At 59.8% G+C, this 11,775-nt stretch overlaps 1 protein-coding gene across 1 annotated transcript in view; it reads right to left on the reverse strand.

Moving 5' to 3' along the window:
- MDFI (MyoD family inhibitor) overlaps window positions 1-11,775 on the reverse strand; it is a gene marked incomplete at its 3' end in the record, with an annotated part of 18,850 nt that overhangs the window by 4,338 nt on the left and 2,737 nt on the right. Inside the window, exons 4-5 of the mRNA XM_045294772.1 lie at window positions 4,698-4,880; window positions 1,303-1,527 (exon numbers count right to left, since the gene is read on the reverse strand). Of these exons, the coding sequence (XP_045150707.1) occupies window positions 1,303-1,527; window positions 4,698-4,880 (408 nt within the window). The remainder of the gene's footprint in view (window positions 1-1,302; window positions 1,528-4,697; window positions 4,881-11,775) is intronic.

Consider the following 11,775-nt stretch of genomic DNA (forward strand, 5'->3'; position numbering starts at 1 on the left):
TGAGTTGATGGCAGCCCATGGCGATCCTAAAGGACAGAGTAGAACTGCTCCTAGGCTGTCAACCTCTGTGGGAGCACACAGCCCCCTCTTTCTCCCATGGAATGGCAAGTGGGCTTGAGTCCGGAAGCCAGGAGCTTTAACCACCGTGCCACCAGGGTTGCGGAACCACTGGTCCCAAACAAAACCAAATATGCTGCCATGGAGTTGATGCTGACTCATGGCAACCCCATAGGGCTAGGTGGAACTGCCGCTGTGGGTTTCCAACACTAAATTCCCAGGAGTAGAAAGAAATCCCCGTGTGTCTCCCGCGGAGCAGCTGGGGGTTTCAAACTGCCGACCTTGTGGTTAGCAGCCTAAGACATAACCACGACGCCACCAGGGTTCCGTGAATCACTGATACTCCTGCACGAAGAAGGCTGTGGGGCAGACCCTGCTCTATGAGGTGGGAGGGTTTCAGAACAAGTGATGTGTCTGTCCATAGGATGACTGGGTATTGAATCCTGTTTTGTAAAGGGTCCCTCACCACAGGCAGGAATTAAATTCTGGGCTGATGATCAGCTGCTAGTGAGCTTCAGGCGGCTGCTGCCCAGTGTGGAACTGATGTCAGGTCAGGCATTGGGCTCTGGCTGCCCGGGGAGGCCCTGCAGAGGACCTGTGTGTCCCCAGGTCAACGAACGTCGGGTGTCTCTGAGCCCTCAACCCCCTCCTGCCCCACGCAGTCCCCTGCCCCTGATTCAGCCCGTGGCCAGGCATCATTTTATCTTGCTAAGCAATCATCCGTGCTCACTAAACGGATGGCCCACCCCTCCCGGAATCGCTCTGCTTACAGAAAGAGGGAATTGTAGTCTGCATCGGGTCTCAGGTTGGCGGTTCAAACCTACGGGCTGCACTCCAGGAGAAAGATGAGGCTTTCTTCTTCCATAAAGATTTATAGCTATGAAAACCCACAGGGACCGTTCTGCCCTGTCCTGCGGGGTCTTCAGGAGTCGGAACCGACTGGACTGGACTGCAGTTTGCTCTGACTTAGTCTTGTATCAGTCCAAGTGGCTCCGTTCCTTATTCCAGAGACTCTGAGAAGGCAGGAATGGGGAGGGCCGGGCCTGGGTGGCCGGCCCCAAGGAGCTCCACAAGTCTGTGCTGCAGGGTTCTCCCACTGGAGTGTGCTGACCAGACTCCAGAGGGCTTGCCCCAGCACAGGTTCCTGGGCCGGGGATGCACTCCTCACCTGATGGTGTCAGGCTGCTGGTCTGCAGACCCTGCTTTGAGGAGGCGGGGCTTGGAGAGGGTGGGCGTGGCGCTTACCTTCCTGTGCCTGCAGGGGGATCTGGGAGGCGGCAGATTTACTACTGCTCTTGCTCTTTTTGCTGCCCTGGCTGGCGAGAGATGGATGCGCCTGCAACTTCCGGGTGGCCTTGGGGCCTCTGAGGGCACCATTCCCCGCGCACCTGGTGTCGTCCAGCTCTGAGGTGTGGCCAGAACCATTCGGCAGTAGTGGGGTGCAGCCCAAGGGGTTCCCCTGAGGCTGGCCTAGGGAGATGAAAGAGAAGGTGATGAGGAAAGTGGGAGGGGGTGCGCCCAGCTCCCCAGAGCCCTGCTCTAGCCCGAGGCACACAGCAGGTCACTTAGCCAGCCCTCGATTGTGCACAGGGGGAAACTGAGGCCAGAGAACAGACCAGCCTTGCCAGAAGCTCTGCCCCACGGCAGTGGAGCCGGGCATCGCCCCACGCGAAGGCTGGTGCTCATCGAGGTTTCCCAGAGTAGATGGGGTGCAGGGCCTGAGCCCCGGGCCCTGCCCAGGAGGCCTCTTCGCCCCACGTTGGGAGTCTGGGGCTGGGGCAATCGCTGTGGGCACATGTTGCAGACTCTGGCTGGGTTGGGGAGGCCAGCAAGGAAGCGGTTAACCTTCATCTCAGCCTCCGCCAAGCCCCCAGCTGTTTTTGCCCATGGTGTGCTGCTTGATTTATTGGGAACATCTGTTTGGAGAAGAGCACACAGCCCCTGGAAGCCAGGGGCTCCTCTCACAGCAGCCCCTCTGTCTCCCGCTCCTTCCTGCTCCTTCCTCTCAGGCTTGCTTGTGCAGCCCCCGCCCCCGCTGCCTGTCCCTGCCGCCTCTGTGGGAGGCATCTGGCAGAATGGGTTTGGTGAGGGGTCCTAAGGGTTCCTAAGGTTGGGAGTGGAGGGACGACGAGGAAGAAAGAGGGAAGTTGATGGGGGATTCCAACCTCGGCCGAGGGGCCAAACGTCTTTGGGACACAGAGAAGCAGACCCTAAACCCAAAATCAAACACTAGCTACAATCAAGTCAATTCCAGCTCAGAGTGACCCTGTAGGACAGGGGAACGCTGCCCCTCTGGGTTTCCAAGACTTTCAATCTTTCCAGCGGCAGCAGCAGCAGCCAGCCTCATCTTTCTCCCGAGGAACAGCTCGTGGGTTTGAATCACTGACCCTGAGGTTAGCCACTCGGTGCGTAGCCTCTTACGCCATGAGAACTCTTTCCAAAGAGCCCTGTTGCTTCCGGCACTGCACTCAGGGATGCTCACGGGCTCTGCTCTCAGAAGAGGAGGGTGGCTGCTTGTGTCTTGGGGGCGTGGCTGCTCCTGGACCAGCGCCCTCTGGCCCAGGAGACACTTTACAGGGCGCTTCCTGGTAGCGTCGTGGTTACGAGTTGGCCTGCTAACTGTGAGGTCAGCACTTTGAGACCACCAGCCGCTCTGCAGGGGAAAGATGGGGCGTTCTACTCCTTAAAGAGCTACACACAGTCTCCCCCCTCCACCTCCGGGGGTGGTGGGGTGGGGGGCAGTTCTACCCTGTCCTACAGGGTTGCTCTAAGTCGGGATGGATTGGATGACAGTGGGTATTGTTTGAATTCAGCCCCTCAGGTGCTGGGGTCTGGATCCCCAGTTCTTTGCAGCCCTGGCCACTGGATTTGAATTGTGATTGGAAGGAGGTGTCCTTGATACCCCAAAGGCTGTGTGTGTGTGTGTGTGTGTGTGTGTGTGTGTGGCAGTGGCCATGCGCTGTGCACTTCCTGCTGGCCAGCCTCCATGCTAAGCAGAGTAGTGGTCCTTCCCCGGCTCCCCGGGCGCGTGGCACCTGATTATGGTCTTCACCTGATAGATGAGGCACCAGGTCCCAGTAACTCTCCCCAGGCCACACAGCAAGTAAGTCACAAAGGTGGGACCAGCCTGGAGCCCAGGAGTTGGGACTCAGAGGACAAGGAGACAGAGGTGAGGGCAGAGAGGTTGGAGACCCGGGGAATATGGGACAGGCTCCGTCTACCCTACAAGCGTGCTCACAACTGGTAGCTGACTCTTCTTTCCCTGAGCAGTTATGATGGGCCAGGTTCCGTGCTGAGACCTGCACAGAGAGCGGCCACTTCTCAAAGCATCCGGGTGGCTCTGTCACGGACCCCCTTTCACAGATGAGAGAAACGAAGGCCCAGAGAAGACCCCACAGCTAAGACGTGGAGGCCGGAGGGGGTGCAGAGAGATGGGCAGCAAGGGCACGTGGGAGACAGGGTTCTCTGGATGGGCCCCGCCCATGCCCCGGGTCCTGGGGCGTGGCTGCTCCTTGCATTTGGGTAAACAGGGCTAAGGCTAGGGGAAGAGGCCAGGCCTGAATTATGTTCCCACCGTTTGGCCCCTCGGAGGGTGTCTGAGTGGCGTCGTTGGCCAGCCACAGTGCCCCCTGCACTGCTGTCTGAGCACAGGCACGGTGACCAGTGGGCGGGAGTGTGGGGGCAGACACAGAGCCTGTCTGTGGCAGCAGCCATAGGGGTGGCAGCGCAGGCAGGGGTGGGGGCTGAGTCACAGAGAAAACACCCGGGCCCCTAGACACAGGCGCGTCTGTCCGGCTCCCATGCAGTCCTTCTGCTTGTGGCCATGGCATTGACCTCTTTCTCGCAATTCTGCGGGTGGGGGGGGGGTGTGGGGGAGGCCTCAGGCAGGGCGAGAGCAGGACTCAAGTCACCTCAACTTCCAGGGAGTCCAACTTAGCCCCAGATGCCCTGGCCGAAGGCGGCTCCCGCTCAGCTGTGCCAGCTGGGCAGGAGGGCGGGCAGAGGAGAGAGCACTGGGCCAGGATGCCCGACTTCCCTGGCTGGTGACCGGGGCAGGCCAGGGTCTGCTGTCTCAGTTACCTTGTCTGTAAAACGGGCTTGGTAATGCTGCCCTGCTGCCCTACCACGGGCTGGCCTGGGAGCCTGTCAGAGCACTCTGGGAAAGACAGCTAACGTGTGGGGCTGCTTCTACAGATTTGGGGATCTTCATCAGTCAGCGAGAAGGGGTGCCAGCTGCCCCTTCCCCTGCTCTGGGGTGGGGTAGGATGGGAGAGTCCTGGAGACCTCAAACTATGCTCGGGAATAAACCAAATTCTCCTCCTTTCTGCCCATGGTGCCCAGCTGGATGGGCTGTATTGGACTCCCCCCTGTCCCCCCCCAGCCCCCGACCCTGTCCATCCAGCCTCTGCTCTCCCACTGACCCTTGGTGCTCCCAGCCTGTCTCACTCCATCACCCCCCACGTGGAGGTCTTCTTCCAAGACACACCAGGCACTGCCCAGTGCTGCCCAGCACAGCCCAGCCCCGGGCAGCAACTGTAAGCACCCGCTGCACTTCTGCCAACCCATCTGGATCGAATTCTCTATGGATCGAATTCCCTGTATGTCGCACGGACCCTAACTCCCAGCCCTGTAAGACTCACATGTCACAGCTTCTGTGGGGACGTCGAGGTCAGTGCTGTCCAGGGCCTGGGGGGCCTCAGGGTCATTGTCTTGGGGCATGGGGGGTGCCTCCTCCTCCAGGGCGCCCTCTTCTGGTGCTGCCTCCGAAGGGTGAGCCGGTCCCGCTACTACCTCCAACCCAGATAGGAGGGGCAGGCTCTGGGCTAGGGAAAAGCAGATGGCTGACTGAGGCAGGCTTTCCTGGTGCCCAGAATTCCCGGGGGGGTGTCCATTCTCAGTCTCTTGGTCCCGGTACTCAGCCCTTATCTTGCATCTGGCAACAGTGCGAGACCCCCAAGTAGAAAGCTCTTGCCCACAACCTGGGGGTGAGCGAAGGTGTGCACATGCGTGCGTGTGCCTGTGGGCTCTGTGTATGTGCGTGCATGTTGGGTGTGCCCTACGGGGGCCTATGGTGGATGGACGGGTCTGAGATGTGCTGCAGGGGACAGCGGTACAAACACCGAGTCGGAGAGGACGGAGTGACAGGCACAGGCTTGGAGCGTGACAGGACAGGGAGACGCAGGAGCCATGGGACACGGAGTGCCCAGGAGTGCGGGAGATTGGGCCTGGCCAGAGGGCTGGTGACAGGCGGCGGGACCACTGGGGGGAGAGAGAGTGGGTGATGAGGAGAAAGAGAGAGAGAGGAGACAGAGGGATGAATGGAGTCCAGAGGAGGGCGAGGAGGCAGGAGGCTGGGGAAGAGGCAAGCCACAACCACACGTAATTACAGTCATGCACTCGGTCCCTCTGCCCAGGGTGGGCGGGAGGCAGAAATGGAGCTACCTGCGAACCCACAACTGCAGAGGAAGCATCGGCAGGGCTGGGCCACCCCCCACCCCCCAGGCCCAGGGGAGAATAGTTCTGGGGGATGGTGGGAGGTGGAAGAGGTGGGGAGTAGGCACCCCATCCGCTCGGCCACTGTAAAGTTGAGGGGATGATTATAGCTCGCAGGGCGCCGCCTTAGCCTCTGCTCAGCCCAGGTGGTAGAGGAGGGTGACAGGGTGCCCCCGAAGAGAAGCAGCAGGAGCGACAGGAGCTCCCCGCAGAGAAACACAGGGGGTCCAGGAGCAGCACCCATCACAGGAGGATCGTCCTGGGAGTGGATTCCAGCAGGGAGAACAGGGCGAGGGGCTCCAAAGGCGCGGGACAGGGAGGCTCCGGGATGGCTTGGGCCCACGGGGCTCGGGGTGGGAACGAGACCTCCTTAGTGGGGTGACCCAGCACCTCTGCTTCTCCCATGGGTCTGAGCATTCTCCAAAGACCCCTGTGGAACCCTCCTTCCAGAGACCCTGGTCCCCGAGGACTGGGCAGGGTGAGTGTAGAGAGGGAGGCAGGCCCAGGCAGTGTGCTCACCGCTGCTGCCCAAGGTAAACGCAGGCCCAGCTTGGAGAGGAGCCACGGACAGGGCCCGGCTTCTGGGACACTGGTTAGGCAGGAGAGTTACCTGTTGGGAGCCCCTTTGGGTGCTCCCTTCTGCCCCAGGGAGGCAGGGGGCGGGATCTCTGAACCCTTTCTGTTCTCTGGGCCTGGAGCCCCACGTCAAGGCTTGTGTTCTAGCCCATGGGGTGCTGAGGCCTGAAGTGGAGAGATAGTGGGGCAGCAGAGTCCCTAGAAGGGAGTGTGGGCATCTGGGAGTGACTGGCTTGTCCTGAGAGCTTGAGGGAGAGGGGACAGCCTGGACACTGCCTGGATGGTGGGAGAAAGAGGGACGGAGAGGCGGGCGGGAGGAGGCAGGTCAGGTTCTCCAGCAGGGGTGGTCTTCTGGAGGGGGCAGCTGGTTCTGGTCTGTCTGAGTTCCTATCATGGAAAGGGGCCAATCATCCCCTCCATCACCCTCAGGGCACGTTCCAAAGCAGGTTTCTCCCTAAGGACTGAGTGAGAGGACTGTATGGCTCAGGAAATGGATGGGTCCAGGAGTCCCTGGTTGGGCTGCCAACCACAAGGCCGGCAGTTCGAAACCACTAGCCACTCTGTGGAAGGAAGACGAGGCGTTCGACTTCCGTAAAAAGTTAAGTCTCAGAGACTAGGGCAGGGATGGTGGGGGGGGCAGTTCTACCCAGTCCGACGGGGTCATGGTGAATCGGAATGGGCTCCACGCCAGTGTGTTTGGTTACGGTTTGGCGGTGCCACCGGGCCGCATGGCTCTCTGCATGGAAGCAACTGAGCCCACAGGGAAAGACGGTTCCTGGGAAGACATGGAGAAGGGGCAGGTGTGGCGGGGGAGGGTCCAAAGATGAGAACAGGAGAGAAGGGGCCGGAGAGTAGCCAAAGGCTAGCAGAGTAACCCAGCTGGGGAGGGAGGGAGGCATAGCCAGCCCCCTGTAGGACAGCACTCAGAGGACCCACTGTCCAGTCCCAGGAACGTGACGATAGGCCAAGTTCCTGCTTAGGGTTTACGAAGTATGAAAGGAGACAGCACCACGCCACACTCCTGGCCACTGCGTCTATGCTGGCTCACAGCGACCCCACTGTGGGTTTCTGAGACTGTCACTGTTGGCAGTAGTAGAAAGCCCAGTAGACTGAGGAGCTGGTGGTGGTTTTGAACTGCCGACCAAGAGGCTCTCAGGCCCAACTAACTGCACCATTAGGGCTCCATCCCCTTTCACCACCCAGGTTCACGGTGGATGTTGCTGTGAGCTGTCCAGTGGATTCTGACGGGGGAAACCAGCTCACGGGGTAAACCAGCTCACGGGGTTTCCACGGCCGCCATCGTCCCCAAAACGGATGACCTGCTCTTTGCTCCTGCAGATCAGCTGATGGGTTCGAACCACAGACCTTGTTCATTCATTTCCCCCAAATCCTACTGTTGTTAGGGACAAGGGGGTGCAGGCAGGGGGGGATGACCCACAAGGACGAATATGCTGCCTGCTAAGTGGTGTTCTCCACATCTGGTCCATGCCTCTGCAGGCCTGAGTCTGGTCTGGCCCAGCTAAGACGGGACGCAGGGGGAGCTGACTTAAGACCAGGTGACAAGACAAGGATAGCTGGACTTCAGTCTGCATTCCAAGGGAGGGCGGGGGCTTTCCCGGTCCCCTACTCTGGCCCCTTGGGGCATTTCAGGGCCTCAGGCCCTGAACTGGGAATCCAGACTGCCCCGGTGGTGGGGTCATCAAAAACACTGGAGTGAGGAGGTTTTAGAAGCTCCAAGCTCGGGTTGGACTTTGTGTGCAAACCACAATTGGCAAAGAAGGGGAAAGGGGGTATTTTGAAATAGCAGCGCAGGGACAAGTCCCTAGAGTGGGCAGCGGTGAACAGCTACAGGGCAGATGGGCGAAACCATGGGTCTCCGAGGGTGCTGGCTGGAGCCTGCGGCCATTCTCCAGGGGTTCTCCCAAGGGGACACGGTCAGTCCTGTCCTGGAATGAACCAGGATTTCTGCTCTCTTGGCCCTCAAGGGTGGGAAAGCGAGGATGGGGAGGAAGACCCAAATCGTCCCCGCTGTCTGGAGCAGCCTCTCATCGGTGTCACTGACACGGCTGCCAGCCTTGAATCAGGTGGAACAGCCCAGCCAGCCGAGAGCTGAGACGCAGGGTCCCCACCAGCCCTTGCAGGGAGAACAGAGAAGCAAGTCTGGGACCTTGAGCGAGAAACAGACAGGGCCAGACATCCAGGGCCACAGAGGAGCATCTGAGGTAGCTGAGGATATTGTGCTGCATGCCCCGAGACACGGGAGCCAAATACGAGGGGATAAGGGAGCATTCCTATAAAGGGGGGCAGGGCTACAGAGGGTCCAGGTTCTGAGACCCAGGCCCAGGAGGCGGCTCGGGCTTGGAGTGCACAGGGTCGGGAGGGAAAGTCCAAGGGCCTTCGCATCAAGAGGTCAAAAGAGCCCCACTCCCCTTTCTGTGAGCGAGAGACACCACTGCCTGGCCGCAGTGGGGAGAAACACCCACAGGGGGTAGGCATGTGGGGGGCTGGAGGGAAGGGGTGGCAGCAAAGGCCCAGTGGGTATGCTTGAAGGCACCTGTAAGAGGCTGACCAGGTGAGTCTGGAATTCAAGTCGGGGCCACCTGCTGGCCAACTGCACACCTACTCCATCTGACCAGGGAGTGGGGGTGGGGGACACCTTGGTCTCATTTTTGCAGAGAGGTGTCATGCAGAGAGGCCCTTGTCCACAAGGGGGAAGTGCAGAAAAGCAGTTGTTCTCCCCCCAGCCCCACCCCACCATGAAACTCAGGCCCACGTGAGCTCTGCCTGTAGTCATTGCCGGGAGTTCTAGAAAGACAGCCTCACAGGGAGTGGAAGAGCCACATTGACATCTATAAGCCTGAGCAGACAATGCTGAGACCCTTGTAGCTGCAGCAGGGACCTTCTGGGCTAACTGCTGCCACCAAGCTGAGGGGTGGTCATAGACCCAGAAGGAACAGAGAAAGGAGCCTCTCCCAGGTGTGTGCGGTTCACACTAACAGTGGGTTGAAAGAAGCCAGTTCAGCACCAGGGCTCTCTAATCCGGCCCTCCCCATTGTCCTAAGGAGTCCGGGCTTCCTCTCAGAACCCCGACATCTCTGGAGAGTGAAAGCCAAGACTCATTCTCCAACCACTCCTTGGCCAGGCATTCAAGGGCTAGTCTACATCTTCAATCTAATTGGCGTACCAGGACCCTGTAATCCAGGCGAACTGACTCATCCCAGGACCTTCTGATCAGACTGTTCATGCTTGTCTTGTCCCTTCCACGAAAGGGGCCTTCCTCCCTTCTCTCCCACGCCCCACATCCATCCCACTTTCATGACCCAACTAAAATGTCATCATGTCCCACAGAGCCCCCCACTGACAGTCTCTGCTCCCGGGATGCACTTGCTGAGCCCTTAGCACCCAGTGGCGCCTGTTGTTCATTAGAAGTTGGTAGTGAAGCTCTTCACCCACACCATCGTCACCACCAAGTCCCTCGCCTGGGCGGGGTGGGGATGGGGGCGCTGTGCTGGTTTCCAGCTCTGTACCAGCAAGCGCCTCAGCTGGTACACTCTGGAGTTGGCAGGGCCCAGTCAGGGGAAGGCAAGATCGGGGGAAGGCCCTGCACTTGGGTGGCGTCTGGTCCTGAGCCCCAAGAATGCTGGTGACTGGGTACTCCCTTATGCCTGCATGTGCGTGTGAACCCACTGGTCAGTGTCCCAGGCCATCCGGCTGTTGACTTGGAGAGGCCTGGGCTGGCTGCTTGGCTGGGTCAGGTTGGTTTTATTTTAGGTCTGAAGGCTCCGATTCCCCAGGAAATTCAATTTAGAACCAAGAGCAGGAATGCGCCGCCCCGGTGCTGAGCAGAGATCAGTGTAGGTTCAGGAGCCAGGCTCCTGGGGCTCTCGGGGTGGGTCAGGAGAGGCCACTGGGGAAACCAAGGGTTGTGGGGGCTTGGCCACCTGCCCCAGGCAGAGCAGCCCTGAGCACCCCGGTGCCCCATTTACATCTTGGGCAGCTGGGGGAGGGGCCTGGGCTCCAGGGCTGTGCTGCCAGCCGGGCCCCAGGGGGCAATGCTGTGGCCTTGCTCTACTGTCAGCGCTCAGGAGGGAGTGTGGGGCATTCTGGTCTTGGATTCAGGCGTCTGTGGGGTTTTGGCTGCGTCTCCTGTGGTTTGGGCTTCCTGGGCAGCCGGCTCATTCTCCCAAGGCAGCAGTAGCCGAGTAAGGCGTCTTGTGTTATAAAAGCGGCATTGTCTGGCCCAGCCCAGGCTGGGGAGGGGGCTTGCTGAGGACTGGGGGAGATGGGAGCTCAAGTTACAGTCCAGGTCTTAACCCTCCCGGTGGCCCACCCTGAGCCTTGCGGACTTCCCTGAGCCCCTTTAGCGCCCCCACCCCCTGATGGAGCTGAGAATAGGTCAAGCTAGGGAGGGGGGCTGTGGAAGGAGGGGGCAAGAGCCCAGAGAATGGAGAGAGTGGGCAAGATGAGGGGCTGGGAAAGAGGAGGGGAAGAAGGCTGAGAGGGAGAGAGGAAGCTTCCAGGCACAGAGGAAGACCCTTCCCAGGCCCTAGGCCCCTCCACCACCATCTGTCCTATTCCCCACCAGCCCCTATCCCAGGGCTGCCCACAGGGAGATGAGGGTCCTGAGCATGAGCAGATGCACAGTCCAGCAGAGCCCAGACGAAGCACTGACCCCCCACCCCCACCCGACTCCACCACTTGTCCCCACTCCAGTTTAGGAGACCCCCCTCCCCCAACTCTATAATCCTTAGGGCCAGAGGGTCAGTGGCCAGGTCAGGTGGACCAGAGACTAGCACACTGGGGCAGCGGCCTTTTAAACAGGCAGAAAACCCCTGAGGGTAGATGTGGAGATGGACAATGACGGAAAGAGGCACACGAGGTGGTGGCCCAGGGCTAGGGCGTGCATTATCCAGGGAGTCAGAGCAGAGGGAGGGAGTGGGGAGAGAAAGGAGGTGGGAGAGGTAAACAAAAGAAGCAGACCTTCCTAGAGGTGGGATCAGAGTCGCTCCTGCACCCCATTCCCTCCCTCAACAAATCCCCGAAGAAGCTTCTTGACCCAGCGGGCTTAGTTTACAGATGCTACAGAGAGGGGTGTGGGCTGAGAGCCACAGTGGGTGGGAGGCTCCTGGGCTAGGGTGAGGATGTACCATTCCACTGGAGTTACTGGGTACTGGGTACTGGCTGTGTGTGTGTGTGTGCGTGCTGCTTTGGGGTCTGGGTGGGCCCAGGAAGGGCAAAAGAGGGAGAGCAGAGGGCAAGGGAGGGGGAGGAGGGATCATGTCCTGTAGAGGCTCAAGGCTGACAAAAGTTTTCGGGAAGCTCCCTTTGGGTTGGGGAGAGAGGGAGAACACACACACACACACACACACACACACACACACACCCCCACACCCCCCACCACCACTCCCGCTCTTTTAAGGCCCCATAAATATTTACACACTGGGCAGAACCAGTTGGGACATAAATCCCAGACGACAAACGGACACCACAGGGTGTGTGTGTGTGTGTGTGTGTGTGTGTGTAGCGTTGCGGGCGGGGGGAGCTAGCTGCTGACAACTTGGCGAAGAAGCAGCCTTCGATTGGAACTCAGCTCCCACCCCCCACCCGCTCGCTGCCCCTTTCAGTCCCCCACGCCCCGATCCTCGCCCC

This window comes from Echinops telfairi, unplaced genomic scaffold (assembly GCF_000313985.2).
Source record: "Echinops telfairi isolate 266 unplaced genomic scaffold, ASM31398v2 ScPeMD7_3533;HRSCAF=4204_1, whole genome shotgun sequence".
NCBI classification, from domain to species: Eukaryota; Metazoa; Chordata; class Mammalia; order Afrosoricida; family Tenrecidae; genus Echinops; species Echinops telfairi.